The 22477-nt window shown below is 49.5% G+C and overlaps 1 protein-coding gene across 1 annotated transcript in view; it reads left to right on the forward strand.

Moving 5' to 3' along the window:
- Positions 1 to 19528, forward strand: part of LOC120914630 (xaa-Pro aminopeptidase 2-like) — a 51454-nt gene extending 31926 nt beyond the window's left edge. Inside the window, exons 12-21 of the mRNA XM_040325314.1 lie at positions 948 to 1057; positions 2953 to 3030; positions 4305 to 4376; positions 6183 to 6243; positions 6495 to 6564; positions 10092 to 10196; positions 11730 to 11789; positions 13561 to 13637; positions 16552 to 16650; positions 19220 to 19528. Coding sequence (XP_040181248.1) covers positions 948 to 1057; positions 2953 to 3030; positions 4305 to 4376; positions 6183 to 6243; positions 6495 to 6564; positions 10092 to 10196; positions 11730 to 11789; positions 13561 to 13637; positions 16552 to 16650; positions 19220 to 19408 — 921 coding nt within the window. The 3' untranslated portion in view covers positions 19409 to 19528. The remainder of the gene's footprint in view (positions 1 to 947; positions 1058 to 2952; positions 3031 to 4304; positions 4377 to 6182; positions 6244 to 6494; positions 6565 to 10091; positions 10197 to 11729; positions 11790 to 13560; positions 13638 to 16551; positions 16651 to 19219) is intronic.
- The last annotated feature ends 2949 nt before the right edge of the window (positions 19529 to 22477 follow it).

Here is a 22477-nt window from a genome sequence, read left to right on the forward strand (position 1 = left end):
TTATTATTATTATTATTGTTTTGTTAGGGTGTTTAGTTATTTATTATTATTTTTTAGGTTTAGGGGTTGAAGTTGGGGGTTAATTATATATTTATTATTACATAGTATTCATTTATTTATTGATTTTATTTATTGATTTATTTATTGATTATTTATTGATTATTTTTATATATATATTGTTATATATTTGTGTATTTATTTTACATTTAATTATAAAAAATATATATTAGTAGTAGCAGTAGTATTATTCACACCCTAACCTTAGCAAAAAAAATTAAAAAAAATAATCCTAACCATAACCCCAACCCCTAATCGTAACCCTAACCTTAATTCTAACCCCCTTACCCTAACAAATAAATAAATAAATGTATATAATAATAATAATAATAATAATAATAATAATAATAATATAATTAAGTTTTGGAAAAGCTGAAAAAAAAATAGCAACAAGTGATGCAACAGATGATAGTTTTCTCTATTGGCAAAGCTCAAAGACGATGTATAAAAGCGTGCAAATCCCACATAAAAATGCACCAAAAACATGCAAAAAAAAAAAAAACGCTCGGACACTACGCTCAAAAGTGAATGCAGCCTAAGATCTGTGACGCCATATCCTCGAACAATCATATATAGGAGCGCAGCGCCTAAAAATGATACCTGTGAAACTAAAAGTAATGCTAAAAAAATAAAAATAAATGATACAATCAAAAAAGTAAGTCCAATGTAACATGTCCACACCCTCTGACCTTCCTTTCCTCTGAGACCTGCAGATCTTCAGCAGTCTTCTCGAGCATCACACATATATTAAACATTATGCGGGACCCTTTGGTGATATCGGGGGCCCGCATTTGAGGCCCCCCCTTTAGCTCGTAAGTTGATGACAACCAACAGCAAGAGGGCCGGCTTTTCCCATAGAAATCAGTAACGTTCTTTTTTTTGTCTCATAGATCCGAGATGCCGTGGCGGTCATTGAGTATTTGGTGTGGTTGGAAAAGAAGGTCCCCGCCAACGCCGTTACTGAACTGAGCGGCGCGCATTATGTGGATGGACTCCGAACGTAAGAGTTTGACCGATCGTTCTTTCATTGCTGTTTTGGTTTTGATTTCCCAAATCTTTCGCCAACGATCACAGCGTCGCTCTAAATGAGATCGCGGGACACCGGCGCACATCGAGTCCGCGGGCACAGTCACAGGGCTCATGGCAGGGTCGCAAGAGCGCTCACGACCACACGGCGGCAAATAAAGGGGACGTATATATATACACCCATTTGCCTGTAGCTCCCTTGTCACCTCCTCCCAGGACCTCCTGCACTCTACTATCCCTTGTTACCACCTCCCAGGATCTCCTACACTCCCCTTGTTACCTCCTCCCAGGACCTCCTACACTCTACTTCCCTTGTTACCTCCTCCCAGGACCTCCTGCTGTCTACTTCCCTTGTTACTTCCTCCCAGGACCTCCTGCTCTCTTGTCGCCTCCTCCCAGGACCTCCTGCTCTATAGCTCCCTTGTTACCTCCTCCCAGGACCTCCTGCTCTCTACTTCCCTTGTCACCTCCTCCCAGGACCTCCTACACTCTACTTCCCTTGTTACCTCCTCCCAGGACCTCCTGCTGTCTACTTCCCTTGTTACTTCCTCCCAGGACCTCCTGCTCTCTTGTCACCTCCTCCCAGGACCTCCTGCTCTATAGCTCCCTTGCCACCTCCTCCCAGGACCTCCTGCTCTCTAGCTCTCTTGTCACCTCCTCCCAGGACCTCCTGCTCTCTAGCTCTCTTGCCACCTCCTCCCATGACCTCCTTCTCTCTACTTCCCTTGTTACATCCTCCCAGGACCTCCTGCACACTACTTCCCTTGTTACCTCCTCCCAGGACCTCCTGCTCTCTACTTCCCTTGTCACCTCCTCCCAGGACCTCCTGTACTCCCTTAGTTACCTCCTCCCAGGACCTCCTGCACTCTTCTTCCTTTGTTACCTCCTCCCAGGACCTCCTGCACTCTTCTTCCTTTGTTACCTCCTCCCAGGACCTCCTGCTCTCTAGCTTCCTTGTTGCCTCCTCCCAGGACCTCCTGCTCTCTAGCTCCCTTGCCACCTCCTCCCAGGACCTCCTGCTCTCTACTTCCCTTGTTGCCTCCTCCCAGGACCTCCTGCTCTCTAGCTTCCTTGTTACTTTCTCCCAGGACCTCCTGCTCTCTTGTCACCTCCTCCCAGGACCTCCTGCTCTCTACTTCCCTTGTTACCTCCTTCCAGGACCTCCTGCTTTCTAGCTCCCTTGTAACCTCCTCCCAAGACCTCCTGCTCTCTACTTCCCTTGTTACCTCCTCCCAGGACCTCCTGCTCTCTACTTCCCTTGTTACCTCCTCCCAGGACCTCCTGCTCTCTACTTCCCTTGTTACCTCCTCCCAGGATCTTCTGCTCTCTACTTCCCTTGCTACCTCCTCCCAGGACCTCCTGCTCTCTAGCTCCCTTGTTACCTCCTCCCAGGACCTCCTGCTCTCTACTTCCCTTGCTACCTCCTCCCAGGACCTCCTGCTCTCTAGCTCCCTTGTTACCTCCTCCCAGGACCCCCTGTTCTCTAGCTCTCTTGTCACCTCCTCCCAGGACCTCATGCTCTCTAGCTTCCTTGTCACCTCCTCCCAGGACCCCCTGCTCTCTACTTCCCTTGTTACCTCCTCCCAGGACCTCCTGCTCTCCAGCTCCCTTGTCTCTTCCTCCCACGCTCGCCTTCAGGACTTCTCGAGAGCCTCTCCCATCCTCTGGAACTCCCTGCCTCGGTATAGTATGTTCGATCAGCCCCAAACCTGTCCACATTTAGGAGATCCCTGAAGCATAAACGCACCAAAATCATGCATAAAACTGTGCGGGAGAAATTGCCGGAAAAGCGCTCAGACGCTACGCTCAGGTGTGAATTCAGCCTTAATGTGTGTTTTTTTTATTAATTGCATTTATTTTCCACTACAGGAAGCAGGCACATGCTAAAGGGCCGAGTTTTGAAACCATTTCTGCCGGCGGTTTGAATGCGGCTCTCGCACATTACAGGTAATGCCACGAATGTTATGAATGTTTGTGCTGCTGTTGTAGTGCACCCGATTTTCGTCAATACAAAATGCATGGGAGCAAATTGTCAAACTGCAAAGAGTCGCATGCGATTTTAACAGGAATGCGGTGCGATTCCTGTCCGAACTGAAAGCGGTTTCCCCCACGGCTCCTGTGTGTGTGATTATAGAAAGGGGTTAAAGCGCCATCTATTGGACACTTTAAGAAATGTTAGTTCTCACAGGCCTGAAGATGTTCCCCAGAGTGAAACACGTTGGGGGTGTGGCCTGGTCGGTGTGCAGGCTGAGGTGGTCACCCCATTCATCGTAGTAGGACAACATAGATGTGCGACTTCCAGGGGGGTCACCCTTCTTTCCTGGAGATGTAGAGGCGGTCCTTCCCTAAGCTGACATCACTTCCGCCTTCTACCCACAGGGTCCTGGAACTTCTCCTCCAGCCCTGTGAACACCTCCGGGGCGGGCCCTGATTTGCTGAGCACCTCCTGGCCGGGCGGGCCCCGATTTGCTGAGCACCTCCTGGGGGGCGGGCCCTGATTTGCTGAACACCTCCTGGGGGGCGGGCCCTGATTTGCTGAGCACCTCCATGGGGACGGGCCGCGATTTGCTGAGCACCTCCATGGGGACGGGCCGCGATTTGCTGAGCACCTCCATGGGGACGGGCCGCGATTTGCTGAGCACCTCCTGGGGGGCGGGCCCTGATTTGCTGAACACCTCCTGGGGGGCGGGCCCTGATTTGCTGAGCACCTCCATGGGGACGGGCCGTGATTTGCTGAGCACCTCCAGGGGGGGCGGGCCCTGATTTGCTGAGCACCTCCAGGGGGGGCGGGCCCTGATTTGCTGAGCACCTCCAGGGGGGGCGGGCCCTGGTTTGCTGAGCACCTCCAGGGGGGGCGGGCCCTGGTTTGCTGAGCACCTCCGGGGGGGGCGGGCCCCGATTTGCTGCCAGATATGTACTGCGAGTTCTAACATTTTTTTTTAAACTGCCCACTAGATGGCGCTTTAATCCCTTTTTATATACACACACACAGGAGCGGTGGGGGAAATCGCATTGCGATTCGGACGGGAATTTCTCTGCATTGCTGTTCAAATTGCACGCGATTCTTTGCAGTGCAATTTGCGCCAATTTTTCTTATTTTTATCAGTCCGGGGACCTCAAAACTGTGGCTCAATCATCTACTTTTACACCCATTCCCCCCCACCATCTGCCCCCTTTCCGCCCGTGTGAATAAGCCCTAATTCAGCTTTTCGTTTTTGCAGCGCAACAAATGAGACCAACCGACAGCTGACCGTGAATGAAATGTACCTGGTGGACTCGGGAGGGCAGTACCTGTGAGTATTCTTCTCAGAGTTATAAACCCCGACATCCTGTGTGCTCAGTCTAAAATGTCCGGGCCTATTTCTTGCCCCAGTCCGGGCCTATTTATTGCCCCAATCCGGGCCTATTTATTGCCCCAGTCCGGGCCTATTTATTGCCCCAGTCCGGGCCTATTTATTGCCCCAATCCGGGCCTATTTATTGCCCCAGTCCGGGCCTATTTATTGCCCCAGTCCGGGCCTATTTATTGCCCCAGTCCGGGCCTATTTATTGCCTCAGTCCGGGCCTATTTATTGCCTCAGTCCGGGCCTATTTATTGCCTCAGTCCGGGCCTATTTATTGCCCCAGTCCGGGCCTATTTATTGCGTCCCAGTCCGGGCCTATTTATTGCGTCCCAGTCCGGGCCTATTTATTGCGTCCCAGTCCGGGCCTATTTATTGCGTCCCAGTCCGGGCCTATTTATTGCGTCCCAGTCCGGGCCTATTTATTGCGTCCCAGTCCGGGCCTATTTATTGCGTCCCAGTCCGGGCCTATTTATTGCGTCCCAGTCCGGGCCTATTTATTGCGTCCCAGTCCGGGCCTATTTATTGCGTCCCAGTCCGGGCCTATTTATTGCGTCCCAGTCCGGGCCTATTTATTGCGTCCCAGTCCGGGCCTATTTATTGCGTCCCCAGTCCGGGCCTATTTATTGTCCCCAGTCCGGGCCTATTTATTGTCCCCAGTCCGGGCCTATTTATTGTCCCCAGTCCGGGCCTATTTATTGTCCCCAGTCCGGGCCTATTTATTGTCCCCAGTCCGGGCCTATTTATTGTCCCCAGTCCGGGCCTATTTATTGTCCCCAGTCCGGGCCTATTTATTGTCCCCAGTCCGGGCCTATTTATTGTCCCCAGTCCGGGCCTATTTATTGCGTCCCCAGTCCGGGCCTATTTATTGCGTCCCCAGTCCGGGCCTATTTATTGCGTCCCAGTCCGGGCCTATTTATTGCGTCCCAGTCCGGGCCTATTTATTGCGTCCCAGTCCGGGCCTATTTATTGCGTCCCAGTCCGGGCCTATTTATTGCGTCCCAGTCCGGGCCTATTTATTGCGTCCCAGTCCGGGCCTATTTATTGCGTCCCAGTCCGGGCCTATTTATTGCGTCCCAGTCCGGGCCTATTTATTGCGTCCCAGTCCGGGCCTATTTATTGCGTCCCAGTCCGGGCCTATTTATTGCGTCCCAGTCCGGGCCTATTTATTGCGTCCCAGTCCGGGCCTATTTATTGCGTCCCAGTCCGGGCCTATTTATTGCGTCCCAGTCCGGGCCTATTTATTGCGTCCCAGTCCGGGCCTATTTATTGCGTCCCAGTCCGGGCCTATTTATTGCGTCCCAGTCCGGGCCTATTTATTGCGTCCCAGTCCGGGCCTATTTATTGCGTCCCAGTCCGGGCCTATTTATTGCGTCCCAGTCCGGGCCTATTTATTGCGTCCCAGTCCGGGCCTATTTATTGCGTCCCAGTCCGGGCCTATTTATTGCGTCCCAGTCCGGGCCTATTTATTGCGTCCCAGTCCGGGCCTATTTATTGCGTCCCAGTCCGGGCCTATTTATTGCGTCCCAGTCCGGGCCTATTTATTGCGTCCCAGTCCGGGCCTGCTTACTACTACTAGCCACGCCTTAACTCGGCCTACTCAACCTTTTCACCACAGGGCAGGGCCGTCTTTAACATTCATTGGACCCGCCACGATTGGGCGCTTTGGAAACCTTTAATTTTGATGCGATTGGAATGTGTGTAGATGATTTTCAAGTGAAAGTTCAACAAATTGGACCCAACGTGTCTTATTTTATAGGGATGGAACGACTGACATTACCAGAACTGTCCACTGGGGGAAACCTACTGATTTCGAAAAAGTAAGTTTCTGGGAAGTCACCCGCTAGAAGGTCAGAGAAGCTTTCTGATGGGGAAACGTGAAGGGCCAAACCGCAATTCTATATCCAAAAACAGGGGCGGACTGACAACTCATTGGGCCCCCGGGCAATAGGAGATTATGGGGCCCCCCGGGCAATAGGAGATTATGGGCCTCCGCATCTAGGCGGCTACAGGGTTAGAGAAGCGATGATGCTCGTTCTATGGAGTTTATTGCCTTTCTTTTATCTTCTAGGAAGCCTACACTCGGGTCCTGATGGGGAACATCGAACTCAGTAGACTTGTATTCCCGCCACAAACGTCGGGTAAGTTCACACCGGGCAATAAAAGGATCTACCCCCCCTTAATATTCGTCCATTTACCTGTAATGAGGAGGTTTTGTGGCGCACCAGCCCACGGGTCACATGACTCGAAGTCACGGCGGCATGACATCCTGGCGCTGAGACAATGAAACTCCGCCGTGACTTCGGGGTCATGTCTCGAGGGGCGGTAAAATTGCCCAACCGGTTGCACTCACATTTTTCCAGTAGTGTGAAGAGAGCGGGTATCAGCCGGGCTGACCACGGAGAGCGGGTATCAGCCGGACCGACTGCGTCTGTTAAGGGAGCCAAATGCAGTCTAGCCGCCTCATGCAAAGGCGGGAAGAGGTCCAAAGGAGATGCGTCCCTGCGCTTTCCCCTCTTCATCAGGAACCTTACCGCTAGTACTGTCCCTAACGGGCGAGGTTCCTGTCCCTGATCTACTAACTCGCAAGAAGTGGGATCCAGGGGCTTAAATAGCTTCTGCGTGACCCAAAATGGCTGCTAGAGTCACACTGGGCAGAAGCATCCAATAGGACAGCTCCCCCCAAGTGACCCAGGAAACCATAGAGGAGAAGACGACTTCCTCTCTATCCCCCCAACACTCTGACCCCTCTACACCCCAGATATCCCCCCAGCACTCTGACCCCTCTACACACCAGATATCCTCCCAACACTCTGACCACTCTACACCCCAGATATCCCCCCAGCACTCTGACCCCTCTACACCCCAGATATCCCCCCAGAACTCTGACCCCTCTACACCCCAGATATCCCCCCAGCACTCTGACCCCTCTACACCCCAGATATCCCCCCAACACTCTGACCCCTCTACACCCCAGATATCCCCCCCAGCACTCTGACCCCTCTACACCCCAGATATCCCCCAGCACTCTGACCCCTCTACACCCCAGATATCCTCCCAACACTCTGACCCCTCTACACCCCAGATATCCCCCCAGCACTCTGACCCCTCTACATCCCAGATATCCCCCCAGCACTCTGATCCCTCTACACCTCAGATATCCCCCCAGCACTCTGACCCCTCTACACCCCAGATATCCCCCCAGCACTCTGACCTCTCTACACCCCAGATATCCCCCCAGCACTCTGATCCCTCTACACCCCAGATATCCCCCCCAGCACTCTGACCCCTCTACACCCCAGATATCCCCCCAGCACTCTGACCTCTCTACACCCCAGATATCCCCCCAGCACTCTGACCCCTCTACACCCCAGATATCCCCCCAGCACTCTGACCCCTCTACACCCCAGATATCCCCCCCAGCACTCTGACCCCTCTACACCCCAGATATCCCCCCAGCACTCTGACCCCTCTACACCCCAGATATCTCTTCAGCACTCTGACCCCTCTACACCCCAGATATCCCCCCAGAACTCTGACCCCTCTACACCCCAGATATCCCTCCCAGCACTCTGACCCCTCTACACCCCAGATATCCCCCCAGCACTCTGACCCCTCTACACCCCAGATATCCCCCCCAGCACTCTGACCTCTCTACACCCCAGATATCCCCCCAGCACTCTGACCCCTCTACACCCCAGATATCCCCCCAGCACTCTGACCCCTCTACACCCCAGATATCTCTCCAGCACTCTGACCCCTCTACACCCCAGATATCCCCCCAGAACTCTGACCCCTCTACACCCCAGATATCCCTCCCAGCACTCTGACCCCTCTACACCCCAGATATCCCCCCAGCACTCTGACCCCTCTACACCCCAGATATCCATACAGAAACATAGAATATCCAGGCTCAAACTTACCGACCAATCAGCAACCAACCAAATTCCCCTGTCTAACTGGTGCGTTAAAAACAGAGGCTTAGTTGCACACATCTGCAAATGCATGTGTAAGCTGCAGGCCCCGTCAAGGCGCTCTGTGTAAACTGCAGTCCTAACTGCAACATTGCATTTTATGTCTCCTCAGTGGGAGCACATGACTGCTGATGGATAGATAAGGGGCAGGTGACTGGAGGAGCCCAGCCCTCAATAAAGGGGCAGGAACACACTGCACACTAAGCACATGGAAGCAAAGGTGCTAGTGCGTTGCCTGACCACAATGACAAAAATTCAACAAACAATAGTCACTGCCCCTACCTATGAATGGTATAATAAGGAGCGCTGGAATGGGCGTATAAACATACTATTGAGGGCTGGGCTCCTCCAGTCACCTGCCCCTTATCTATCCATCAGCAGTCATGTGCTCCCACTGAGGAGACATAAAATGCAATGTTGCAGTTAGGACTGCAGTTTACACAGAGCGCCTTGACGGGGCCTGCAGCTTACACATGCATTTGCAGATGTGTGCAACTAAGCCTCTGTTTTTAACGCACCAGTTAGACAGGGGAATTTGGTTGGTTGCTGATTGGTCGGTAAGTTTGAGCCTGGATATTCTATGTTTCTGTATGTTTATACGCCCATTCCAGCGCTCCTTATTATACCATTCATAGGTAGGGGCAGTGACTATTGTTTGTTGAATACACCCCAGATATCCCCCCAGAACTCTGACCCCTCTACACTCCAGATATCCCCCCAGCACTCTGACCCCTCTACACCCCAGATATATGATATCACGCCCGGGTACCCGGAAGTAAACAAAGCCGCAATCGCGGCTGTGAGCATGTGATTTGTGAATGTTTTTTCACCGATTTCATGCTTGTAAGCCTGGAGGAGAGATGTGGGGGGGGAGGGGAAGGTCTTATTGACCCCGCCTCTCTCCATAAAGAGGACCTGTCACACTGATTCCTATTACAAGGGATGTTTACATTCCTTGTAATAAGGAAAAAAAGTGATAAAAAAATAAAAATAAAAAATAAAGTGTAAAAATTAAAAAAAAATTATAAAAATAAAATGAAAAAATTTTTTTTTTTAAAACGCCCCTGTCTCTGTTATCTCGCGCGCAGAAGCGAACACGCATGCAAGTCCCGCCCACATATGTAAATGCCGTTCAAACCCCACATGTGAGGTATCGCTGCGTGCGTTAGAGCGTGTGCAACAATTCTCGCACTAGACCCCCTCTGTAACTCGAAAATTGTAACCTGTAAAAAAAAATTCAAGCGTCGCCTATTGAGATCTTTAAGTACCGAAGTTTGGCGCCATTCCACGAGCGTGCGTAATTTTAAAGCGTGACATGTTAGGTATCTATTTACTCGGTGTAACATCGTCTTTCACATTATACAAAAAAATTGGGCTAACTTTTCTGTTTTGTTATTTTTTAATTCATGAAACCGTTCCCCCCCCCCAAAAAAAGACGTTTGAAAAATTATTGCGCAAATACCGTGAGAGATAAAAAAGTTGCAATGACCGCCATTTTGTGTCTGCTAAAAAAAAATATATATAATGTTTGGGGGGTTCTGAGTAATTTTCTAGCAAATAAATTGTGATTTTTACATGAAGGAGAGAAGTGGCGGAAATAGGCGCGGTGGAGAAGTGGTTACGCTGTACAGATATTTCGGCAGAGAGTTTCCATGATCTCGATTTCTAACATTTTATTTTCATGTTTCCTTCAGGAAGAGTGGTGGAAGCTTTTGCCAGACATGCCCTATGGGAGGCGGGATTGAATTATGGACACGGAACGGGACATGGAATAGGAAACTTTTTTGCGGTTCACGAGTGTAAGTCAACCAATAGAAAGTCGAACATTACTCTCATTTAACCACTTGATGAAAATTTGGACCCGGCGTTTTTTTTTTCTATCGGTTGAACTCCATAGGGCATCGATGGACTAACTATACTTTAGTGAAGGCCAGTGGCGGTGCGCCCATAAGGGGGCGCATGAGTGCCGCCCCCTCTCTCCTGGCACCGCTCTATATCACCGATAGATTCATGCAATCTATGGTCGCCGCCGACACCCCCTATTCAGGCGCCGGCCCCTTTTCGGGCACTTGAGCACCTGAATTACAGCGGCGGGTATTTTTTTGGAATAGGCGTCTAAGGCGTCAAACGGCGGGCGCCATGCTGGGCACTCGCTGTTCACTCAGCGTTGTGCTAGGAAAGGGAATTGATCGCTTTCCTAAAGCTGAACCGCCTCTCAGCCAATTGAGTGCTCGGGTTTGTTGCCTGTCACCTGAAACGACAGGCGCTGTGATTGAACGCCGCCTATCTGGCGTCCAATCATAGCAGAGGGCAAAAAGAGAGGGCGGGAGAAGAGATCGAGGAGCGTGGAGGACAGTGGCTGCGTTTTTATGGGCACGTTGGCGGCGTTTTTATGGGCACGTTGGTGGCGTTTGATGGGCAGGTTGGCGGTGTTTGGTGGGCACGTTGGCGGCGCTTGATGGGCACGGTGGCATCGTTTGGGCACAGTGGCGGCGTTTGATGGGCACAGTGGCGGCGTTTGATGGGCACAGTGGCGGCGTTTGGGCACAGTGGCGGCATTTTGTTTTTTGTTTTTTTGGCACGTTGGCTGTGTTTGATGGGCACATTGGCGGCGTTTGATGGGCACATTGGCGGCGTTTGATGGGCACGGTGGCTGCGTTTGATGGGCACGGTGGCTGCGTTTGATGGGCACGGTGGCTGCGTTTGATGGGCACGGTGGCTGCGTTTGATGGGCACGGTGGCTGCGTTTGATGGGCACGGTGGCTGCGTTTGATGGGCACGGTGGCTGCGTTTGATGGGCACGGTGGCTGCGTTTGATGGGCACGGTGGCGGCGTTTTGTTTTTGTTTGTTTTTTAGGCACGTTGGCTGCGTTTGATGGGCACAGTGGCTGCGTTTGATGGGCACAGTGGCTGCGTTTGATGGGCACAGTGGCTGCGTTTGATGGGCACAGTGGCTGCGTTTGATGGGCACAGTGGCTGCGTTTGATGGGCACAGTGGCTGCGTTTGATGGGCACAGTGGCTGCGTTTGATGGGCACAGTGGCTGCGTTTGATGGGCACAGTGGCTGCGTTTGATGGGCACAGTGGCTGCGTTTGATGGGCACAGTGGCTGCGTTTGATGGGCACAGTGGCTGCGTTTGTTGTTTTGTTTTTTTTAGGCACGTTGGCTGTGTTTGATGGGCACAGTGGCGGCGTTTGATGGGCACGGTGGCGGCGTTTGGGCACGGTGGCTGCGTTTGGGCACAGTGGCTGCGTTTGATGAGCACAGTGGCTGCTAAAACTACAACATGGAAGTGATAATCTTTTTAGTAAATGATTATTTCCTTTCTCCAGGGCCGGTGGGATTTCAGTCCAGCAATATCGCTCTGACCAAAGGAATGTTCTCATCAATCGGTAAATCTTTTTATTTTGCATTTTAATGTCTCATTTCATTCAACAAGTGTAATCTGTGATGACTAGAAAGCAACAAGACACCCAGACTCACCCAGGGGATCCCTCGCTGTCTGCCGGTCCACAGGCACCTACCACATCTAGGTGGTGGGCACATTGGGTAGCGGCGGGGATTGGGCAGCTGCGGGCACATCGGGAAGCGGCAGGGATTGGGCAGCTGCGGTCACATCGGGAAGCGGCAGGGATTGGGCAGCTGCGGTCACATCGGGAAGCGGCGGGGATTGGGCAGCTGTGGTCGCATCGGGAAGCGGCAGGGATTGGGCAGCTGCGGTCACATCGGGAAGCAGCGGGGATTGGGCAGCTGTGGTCGCATCGGGAAGCGGCGGGGATTGGGTAGCTGCGGTCACATCGGGAGGCGGCGGGGATTGGGCAGCTGTGGTCGCATCGGGAAGCGGTGGGGATTGGACAGCTGTGGTCACATTGGGAAGTGGTGGGGATTGGGCAGCTGCGTGGATTGGGCAGCTGCGGTCACATCGGGAAGCGGCGGGGATTGGGCAGCTGCGTTTACATGGGGAAGCGCCGGGGATTGGGCAGCTGCGGTCACATCGGGAAGCGGCGGGGATTGGGCAGCTGCAGTCGCATCGGGAGGCGGTGGGGATTGGACAGCTGTGGTCACATTGGGAAGTGGTGGGGATTGGGCAGCTGCGTGGATTGGGCAGCTGCGGTCACATCGGGAAGTGGCGGGGATTGGGCAGCTGCGGTCACATCGGGAAGTGGCGGGGATTGGGCAGCTGCGGTCACATCAGGAAGTGGCAGGGATTGGGCAGATGCGGTCACATCGGGAAGCGGCGGGGATTGGGCAGCTGCGTTTACATGGGGAAGCGCCGGGGATTGGGCAGCTGCGGTCACATCGGGAGGCGGCGGGGATTGGGCAGCTGCGGTCACATCGGGAGGCGGCGGGGATTGGGCAGCTGCGGTCACATCGGGAGGCGGCGGGGATTGGGCAACTGCGGTCACATCGGGAAGCGGCGGGGTTTGGGCAGCTGCGGTCACATCGGGTAGCGGCGGGGATTGGGCAGCTGCGGTCTCATCGGGTAGCGGCGGGGATCGGGCAGCTGCGGTCACATCGGGAAGCGGCGGGGATTGGGCAGCTGCGGTCACATCAGGAAGCTGCGGGAATCGGGCATCAGCGGGCACATCGGGCAGCGGCTCCTGTGTCTTCTCCTCGCTTCCGCCGTGCGTCTCCTCACCTTCTCCTAGGCATCCAATAGGATCGCCTGTCTGATTGGATGACCGGTATCAGACCGCTTCCCGATTGGCCAGGAGTAGAATCGGTTTTGCAACAGTGAATATTCCCTCCGCTGTAGCAAAACAACTGGGCGGGCTCCAGACTCAATGCTCTGCGGCCCAACGCCACCCTATTTTGAAGCCTATTGGAGCCTCTGGCTTCAGGAACATTGCAGTTACTTTTATCAAAGAAGGGTGGCATGAGCGGCCAAAATGCCAGTGTGCACCCCCCCCTTTTTTTTTTGACCTTGAGCATGGGCCCCCTATGCACCTGGGGCCCCTGAGCAATGCCTAGGTGTACCCATTCATTAGGTTGGCCCCTACTAGGGATAATTTAGACAAGACGAAAGCCAATAAACCAGCATGACTTTGGTGTGTGTATTATATATATATTGTCAATCAATAATAGTATAGAAGTCAGAAGACTGAATGCGCCCAGAAAGTTTTGGAGACGCATCTTGACCCTCTTCTGTGATTCGCTCCCCAGAGCCGGGCTACTACCATGATGGATATTTCGGGATTCGGATTGAGGATATTGTGCTGGTGGTGGAGGCCGATACCAAGGTCATCTTTTGTTTTATAGCTAATTTGGGTCGGATGTGATGTTGGCTTTGCTACAAAATCGTGTGCAAGAATTTAAAAGAGAGAATTATATTTTGCAAGAATTTTAAGATCTAGGTGATTCTTACCTTAAGGCATTTCCTGCATTAAGGTAAACCCCTCCCCCCACCCCCGACCATACACTTACCTTACACCCGTCATGATCTATCGCTGTCTCCATTGGCCGCTCAGCTCTCCTCTTAATTCACAGGCTTCATTGAGAACAGCAGGAGGCGTGTCTAGTGAGGAGGGGGTGGGAGCAGGGGCGGACTGACCATTCGGGCACTGCCCGAGGTCCCCATGCCACTAGGTGGCCCTATCAGGGTAAGCCATCAGTACAACCAGGGACAGTATGTAAAAATCTTTTTCTTTTTTTTTTTTACATATGAGCCTGGGGGCCCCATAATCTCCTATTGCCTGGGGGCCCTCATAATCTCCTATTGCCCGGGGGGCCCTCATAATCTCCTATTGCCCGGGGGGGCCCCATAATCTCCTATTGCCCGGGGGGGCCCCATAATCTCCTATTTATCCAGGGGCTCCATGAGTTGTCAGTTCACCCCTGTGTGGGAGGCTGGCCCGAGTTTTGCTGTATGTGTGTGTGTGTATACAGTACTGTGGGGCCCCATAATCTCCTATTGCCTGGGGGCCCCATAATCTCCTATTGCCTGGGGGCCCCATAATCTCCTATTGCCTGGGGGCCCCATAATCTCCTATTGCCCGGGGGGCCCCATGATCTCCTATTGCCTGGGGGGCCCCATGATCTCCTATTGCCCGGGGGGCCCCATGATCTCCTATTGCCCGGGGGGCCCCATGATCTCCTATTACCCGGGAGCTCCCATAATCTCCTATTACCCGGGAGCTCCCATAATCTCCTATTACCCGGGAGCTCCCATAATCTCCTATTACCCGGGAGCCCCCATAATCTCCTATTACCCCATAATCTCCTATTGCCCCATAATCTCCTATTGCCCGGGGGCTCCATAATCTCCTATTGCCCGGGGGCTCCATGAGTTGTCAGTCCACCCCTGGGTGGGAGGCTGGCCCGAGTTGCGCTGTATGTGTGTGTGTGTGTGTGTGTGTGTGTATACAGTACTGTGGGGCCCCATAATCTCCTATTGCCTGGGGGCCCCATAATCTCCTATTGCCTGGGGGCCCCATAATCTCCTATTGCCTGGGGGCCCCATAATCTCCTATTGCCTGGGGGCCCCATAATCTCCTATTGCCTGGGGGCCCCATAATCTCCTATTGCCTGGGGGCCCCATAATCTCCTATTGCCTGGGGGCCCCATAATCTCCTATTGCCTGGGGGCCCCATAATCTCCTATTGCCTGGGGGCCCCCATAATCTCCTATTACCCGGGAGCCCCCATAATCTCCTATTACCCGGGAGCTCCCATAATCTCCTATTACCCGGGAGCCCCCATAATCTCCTATTACCCGGGAGCCCCCATAATCTCCTATTGCCCCATAATCTCCTATTGCCCGGGGGCCCCATAATCTCCTATTGCCCGGGGGCTCCATAATCTCCTATTGCCCGGGGGCTCCATGAGTTGTCAGTCCACCCCTGGGTGGGAGGCTGGCCCGAGTTGCGCTGTATGTGTGTGTGTGTGTGTGTGTGTGTGTGTGTGTGTGTATACAGTACTGTGGGGCCCCATAATCTCCTATTGCCTGGGGGCCCCATAATCTCCTATTGCCTGGGGGCCCCATAATCTCCTATTGCCTGGGGGCCCCATAATCTCCTATTGCCTGGGGGCCCCATAATCTCCTATTGCCTGGGGGCCCCATAATCTCCTATTGCCTGGGGGCCCCATAATCTCCTATTGCCTGGGGGCCCCATAATCTCCTATTGCCTGGGGGCCCCATAATCTCCTATTGCCTGGGGGCCCCATAATCTCCTATTGCCTGGGGGCCCCATAATCTCCTATTGCCTGGGGGGCCCCATGATCTCCTATTGCCTGGGGGGCCCCATGATCTCCTATTGCCCGGGGGGCCCCATGAGTTGTCAGTCCACCCCTGGGTGGGAGGCTGGCCCGAGTTGCGCTGTATGTGTGTGTGTGTGTGTGTGTGTGTCTATTGATGCACACGGCCCAGTTTGGAAGTACGGCCCTACAAGTGCCCCATAGCACAAATGCAATATTTATTTTGTTTTCTATTTAATCCATAGACAAATCTATTGACAAAAAAAACAAAAAAAACAACAAACAACGAGAGTGCATTTTTTTTTCTGTTTTGATCAGCGTTGTGTTTTTTAAAAAGTCGTTTTTCTACCAATTAAAAAAAAATGCAATTTATTCTATAATAAGTCAGTTTAAAATAACACTAATATAATGTTTTTGGCATAAAGCATGGCAGAGGTATGCAAAATTAAAAACAAAAAATAAATAAAAATGCTTTTATCTAAATTTGCAATATTTTTTTATTGTTCTGCAAAACTCAAACTAACAAAATCTGCGAATTTTAAATAAAGCTTTATTTTTTATTTTGCACATTTTGTTTGTTATGCAATACTGAAAAACTAACCTTTTTTTTTTTTTTATGGAAAACAAAAAATAATCTTGGTTAAAAATAAAAAATAAAAATAGAACTAATAAAAAATAAAATTTAGGAAAGAAGCAGGAAAATAGCTAAGGGGAGAAGGGGGAGGAAGGAGTGGATTGGTGTTAACTGTATGTCAATAAGCGGAAATAGGAATACATTTTATATAACTTGTCGGGTTTCTTTAGCTTCTGTCATATGCAGATCAAAGGTCAAACTTTTAAAACTTTTTATGAATAAAAAAATAATAAATACAATGAAACAATACATTTGTTACATTGTGTTTTCTCGCTTGCAGACTGTTTCTTGGCCGGATGAACTGAACTCTTCCCCTCTTTTCTGCAGCACATGTTCGGAGGGCAGAAATATCTGACCTTTGAGACGGTGACATTGGTGCCGTATGATCGAAATCTGATCGACGTCGATATTATGACCGAGGCGCAGGTGAGTTTTTTCACTTTTTATAAGAATCGCAGCTTCGCGATAAAGGAAGGTAAAAACTTTATTTTTCACCAATGAGGGAAGTGGCTTCAAGCGGAGGTTCACCCAAATAACATCTATATAATACCAACTTCTTTATACTTCTAACATGTACAGTAGGCTGTACATACCTTATAATCATAGGCGTGCGCACAGGGTGTGCCTAGGCACACCCTAATCGCCCTGTGTGGTGCAGATTGCACAGAAATATACAGAATTAAATGGCACATAACACACTGAAATATACAACGTTAAACATGCAGTAATGCACTGAAATATGCTGCATTAACCGTGCAGTGACGCACTGGAATATACTGCGTTAAACATGCAGTAATGCACAGAAATATACTGCGTTCACCCAAATAACATCAATATAAGACCAACTTCTTTATACTTCTAACATGTACAGTAGGCATTTATTTTATTTTAGGCTGTACAAACCTTATAATCATAGGCGCGCACAGGGTGTATCAGGTGTGCCTAGGCACACCCTAATCGCCCTGTGTGATGCAGATTGCACAGAAATATACTGCGTCAAACGTGCACTAATGCACAGAAAAATACAGCATTAAATGGCACATAACACACTGAAATATACAACGTTAAACATGCAGTAATGCACAGAAACATACTGCGTTAAACATGCAGTAACGCACAGAAACTTACAGCGTTAAACATGCAGTAATGCACAGAAATATACTGCATTAACCGTGCAGTAACGCACTGAAATATATTGTGTTAAACATGCAATAATGCACTGAAATATACTGCGTTAAACATGCAGTAACGCACAGAAACTTACGTGGACGTAAACAACGTAATTCCCGATTCGCGGACGACTTACTCGTAAAAAATTCGAACCTCGCGGCGGGAACGGCGGCCATACTTTAACATTGTTATTCCACCTCATAGGTGGAATAACTTTAGGCCGCCTAAGGCCTTACGGAAACAACGTAATTCGACTGCGGCGGGCTGGCATACGTTCGGGAATCGGCGTACAAGCTCATTTACATAATCTACGCCGGCTGCAATGGAAGCGCCACCTAGCGGCCATCCGAAAAATTGCAAGCTAAGATAGAACGGCGCAAGCCGTCCTATCTTAGCTTTGTTTAAGCGTATCTCTGTTTGAGCATACACTTAAACATACGGCGGCGTAGGTTCGGAGTTATGTTGGCTTATCTACTGATAAGCCGGCCTAACTCTTTGTTAATCTACCTAATACTGCGTTAAACATGCAATAATGCACTGAAATATACTGCGTTAAACATGCAATAATGCACTGAAATATACGGTGTTAAACAAGCAGTAATGCACTGAAATATACTGTGTTAAACATGCAGTAATGCACAGAAACATACTGCGTTAAACATGCAGTAATGCACAGAAATATTCTGCATTAACCGTTCAGTAACGCACTGGAATATACTGGGTTAAACATGCAGTAATGCACAGAAATATACTGCGTTAAACATGCAGTAATGCACTGAAATATACTGCGTTAAACATGCACTGGCAGGAACACCAGGGATTCACATGGAAGCAACACAGAGAACAGGAGACTTTCCTATAGCGGTACACGGTACAGCCGGCTCATATAAGGAATATGCCGTTTTGGGGTAACAAGTGGGTCAATTTCAGGCCTATAATACATTTTTTAAACGTGAACTAATAATAATAAAAAAATTATCTCTGACAGGGTTTGGGGGTTTTGGAGAAACTGTTGTCTTGGGGTTTTACCCCTTCTGCAATTAAAGGAAATCCTGAAAACATGACCTGTTGAGGAAGGAGGTTGGGAACTACTGCTCTGATGCCAAAGCTTCTCTTTGAATTTTGGGTAGCGTTGGATCCTCTGCCAGGTGTTCATTGCTGTCTAGAGATTTGTATTCACTTCCTGTTCTGGAGACACACCAGGAAATGAGAAGAAATCTGTACATGGCCCATTTAAGACGGTTGTCACCAGAACAGGTTAACCCCAGCGGCGGCGGTGGAGGAGTCCGCTCCTCGTGCTTCCTTCGCTTGGGCGCTCCGGCACACTGAAAACCCGGGAAGGGACGTAACTCTAGTGTCAATCAAAGCACCCGGCCGTAGAGATGCATACTAGGGCGCGGGCGGATGTTGATCGGCGCGGGCGGATGTTGATCGGCGCGATCGAATGCGCCACGGGGCGGGTTTAAAGCCCGCAAATGAAGCGCCTCGTCTGCAATCCCGTCATTGCATAGACGTGGCGCTTCCCACAGTGCACTGCGTCCGGCGCCCGGCTACAGAAGTTAAGGACCTTTTTTCCAAAAAAATATATTAAAGGGACAGTTAAAAAATTTTTTTTTAGAAATGTATTTTTTTTGTGACTGCTTGGGAGGGGGGGGGGGCACCCATGCGCCCCCTATGGATGGGCCGCCACTGGGTGACCCCCAATTGAAGATCTCACCCCACATCTTGTTCTGGTGACAACTGTAACATTTTGGATGATTTTTTGGGTCATCGGAAGAAATGTGTTGCGTTGGTAACGCCGTGCTTTGTGGTCTCTCCCCCGTAGATCCGCTACGTAGATAAATATTACAAGAAGATCAGAGAGGTGATGCTGCCGGAGCTGCAGAGGCAGGGCCTCCAGGAGGAGTACAAGTGGCTGGAGAGGAACACGGAGCCCCTGTCCCCGGGGACAACCGTCGCCGTCTCTCTGGGTGTTCTGTCCGCATCTCTCCTTGTCAGTCTGTTCCTCCAGTAGACGGGAGCCTGACACCGATCACCGACGTCATGACGCCCTTGCCACGCCGTACCAGGACTGGCTTAAGATCCTAAATGGCTACAAAAAAGATAAACTAATAAAATGACTTTTTTTACGATATCCTGTCTTAGTTTCCTTTCCTTAAAGTGTATCTGAACCCCCCGAAAAACAAACATGTCGTCTACGGTATCTCACAAAAGTGAGTACGCGTTTCGTCACAGCGGACGTCATCAGGGGAAACAGGAACACAAGCCATGTGTTGCTGTTTCCCCTGATGACGCCGGTTGTGAAGAAACGCGTAGTGTGGCGATGTTTCCGCGCATGCGCTTTGAGCAGCGGGATCTGACGTGGTTTGTGTTAACTGCGCTTTTTGCGAGTACAGTGACACCTTGGATTGCGAGTAACTCGGTTAACGAGCGTTTCACAATACAAGCTTTTTGACTCGGTTTGCAAGTGTCTCGCAAAGCTAGCAGGATTCAAGCATCTGCGGTGTGCAGTACCGCATTTGGCCAGAGGAGCGGAGGGGGCGCCGGAGCTGATCGGAAATACTCGGTTTCCAAGTTCATCTGAGCTGTCCCCTTTTAAATTCCGAAGCTCTCTGGCGCCCCCCCTCCACCTCTGGCCACATGCGGTATTGCACGCCATAGAAGTCAATGCAGAACAAATTGTTTTCGTTCCCATTGACTTCTATGGGGAAACTCGCTTTGATATGCAAGTGCTTTGGATTACGAGCATTCTCCCGGAACGGATTATCCTCGTAATCCAAGGTTCCACTGTAATTCTTTAGATAAACCCAAATCTTTTTAAATGGTGTTACGATTATCATTGTATTGTGTGCAGTGTATTTCTTTTCTTGATTAGGTTTTCACTTTGCAGACAAATTGGAGTATGTTTGTAGAACGTCTCGCTTGATACAGATACCGGACGCGGCGTGCCTGTGTGTGGGATACAAGAACATCTAATTGGGGGTCTTATTTGCCGGTAAGAGTCGTAATTTCACTATACAGCAGAACCTCAGATTACCAGCATAATCCGTTCCAAGAGAACGCTCGTAATCTAAAAGTACTTGCATATCAAAGCGAGTTTCCCCATTGAAGTCAATGGAAACGAAAATAATCGGTTCCTCATTGACTTCAATGGGATGCAATACCGCATGCGGCCAGAGGTGGGTGCGGGAGAGCCTCGGAAATGTCCGGAACGGCCCAAGGACAGCTCGGCTGAACTCGGCACACCTCGGAAAGGCCCGGGAACGTAGTATTTCCGAAAGGTGCCGATCGACTACAGCGCCCCCCCCAATCCTCAGGCCAAACGCGGTACTGCACACCGCTTTGGCCTGAATCCTGCTCGTCGACACTTGCAAACCGAGTTGTATTTGTACAAAATACACAGCGCCCGTATTGCAAAACACTCGTTAACCGCGTTATTCGCAATCTGAGGTTCCAACTGTAGATCAATGATTTCTATTGGAGGAGATTGATTGGAAAATTGATCGTTCATTACAGTGTGTAAGGCCTCCCTTCGGTGTGTTTGGTGGCTACATTCATTTTCTTTGAGGTTTGTTCCTTTTATTTTCACCTTTTGATCCCGCCAGGAACACATTTGTTGTCCTGGGTGACGGCATTCACTCTTTAGGCCAGATTCACCAAAGAGATACGACGGCGTATCTCTGTTTCTATCTATGCGGCTGATTCATAGAATCGGTTACGCATAGATATCCCTAAGATCCGACAGGTGTAATTGTTTTACACTGTCAGATCTTAGGATGCAGTACCTCGGCCGCCGCTGGGGGGAGTTTGCGTCGTATTCCAGCGTCTGGTATGCAAATTAGCAGTTACGGCGGATCCACGACGGTTTTTCGCGTTCGCTACGTCGCTGCTAGTCTAGTTTCCCGTCGCAAAGTTAGTCGTCGTTTTAGGTGCTGTATAAAGTATGGCCGTCGTTCCCGCGTCCAAATTTGAAAATTTTTGCTTCTTGCGTAAGACGTCCGGGAATACGGAAGTACGCTACGCACGTCGCCGTTCGAAAAAAATGATGTCACGGCGCGCAAAGCACGACGGGAATTGCGAAACTGAGCAAGCGCAGTAGGTCCGGCGCGGCAGCGCGCCTAATTTAAATGGCACACTCCCATTTGAATTGGCCCGCCTTGCGCCGGAGGAGTTTTCATCGCAAGTGCTTTGTGAATCAGGGACTTGCGATGAAAACTTGCGGCGGTGTAGCGTATCTACGATACGTTACGCCGCCACACTTCTACCTGAATCTGGCCCTTTGTGTATCTTTTTTTTTTTTTATATATTTTTTATTGATTTTGCATCTTTATTTAAAAAAAAAGATGCAAAATCAATAAAAAGTATTTAAAAAATAAAGTAAAAAATAATAATAAATAAATCCATCTTCATAAAGACTTGTAGAGAAGTGAATGTAATCAGGTGAATCATGAGGTTTCCTCCCTGCCGATAATTGCTACACCAAAGAGAATTCATTTCCTGTTTACAGTTCAACTTCCTCTTCGGGGTTTACAGAACGCACAAAAGTTGAAGGTGATTGTAGCAATATTTATAAAGTTGCAACAACACGGCTGAGTATTTTTTTTCTTTTGCACAAGCAGATATATATATATATTTTTTTATTTTTTTTATTTTTTTCAGGACAAGTTTTTGGAGGTCTCTATCCCAGTCTAACAGTACAGATTCACAAACGGGTCTATTTATAAGAAATTAATAAAATAATTTAAAAATACATCAATTTAAAAAAAAAAAAAAAAAATCCATTAAAAAAACAAATCCATTTAATAAAACAATAAAAAAATACAGATACACAAATGAGTCTATTTATAAGAAATTAATAAAATAATTTAAAAATACATACATTTAAAAAAAAATCAATAAAAATTAAATCCATTAAAAAAAACAAATCCATTTAATAAAACAATAAAAAAATACAGATACACAAACGGGTCTATTTATAAGAAATTGATAAAATAAATAAAAAAATACATCAAATTAAAAAATAAACCAATTAAAAAAAATCAATTAATAAATCCATTTAAAAAAATCCATTTAATAAAACACT

This window comes from Rana temporaria, chromosome 9 (genome assembly GCF_905171775.1).
Source record: "Rana temporaria chromosome 9, aRanTem1.1, whole genome shotgun sequence".
Classification (NCBI taxonomy): Eukaryota; Metazoa; Chordata; class Amphibia; order Anura; family Ranidae; genus Rana; species Rana temporaria.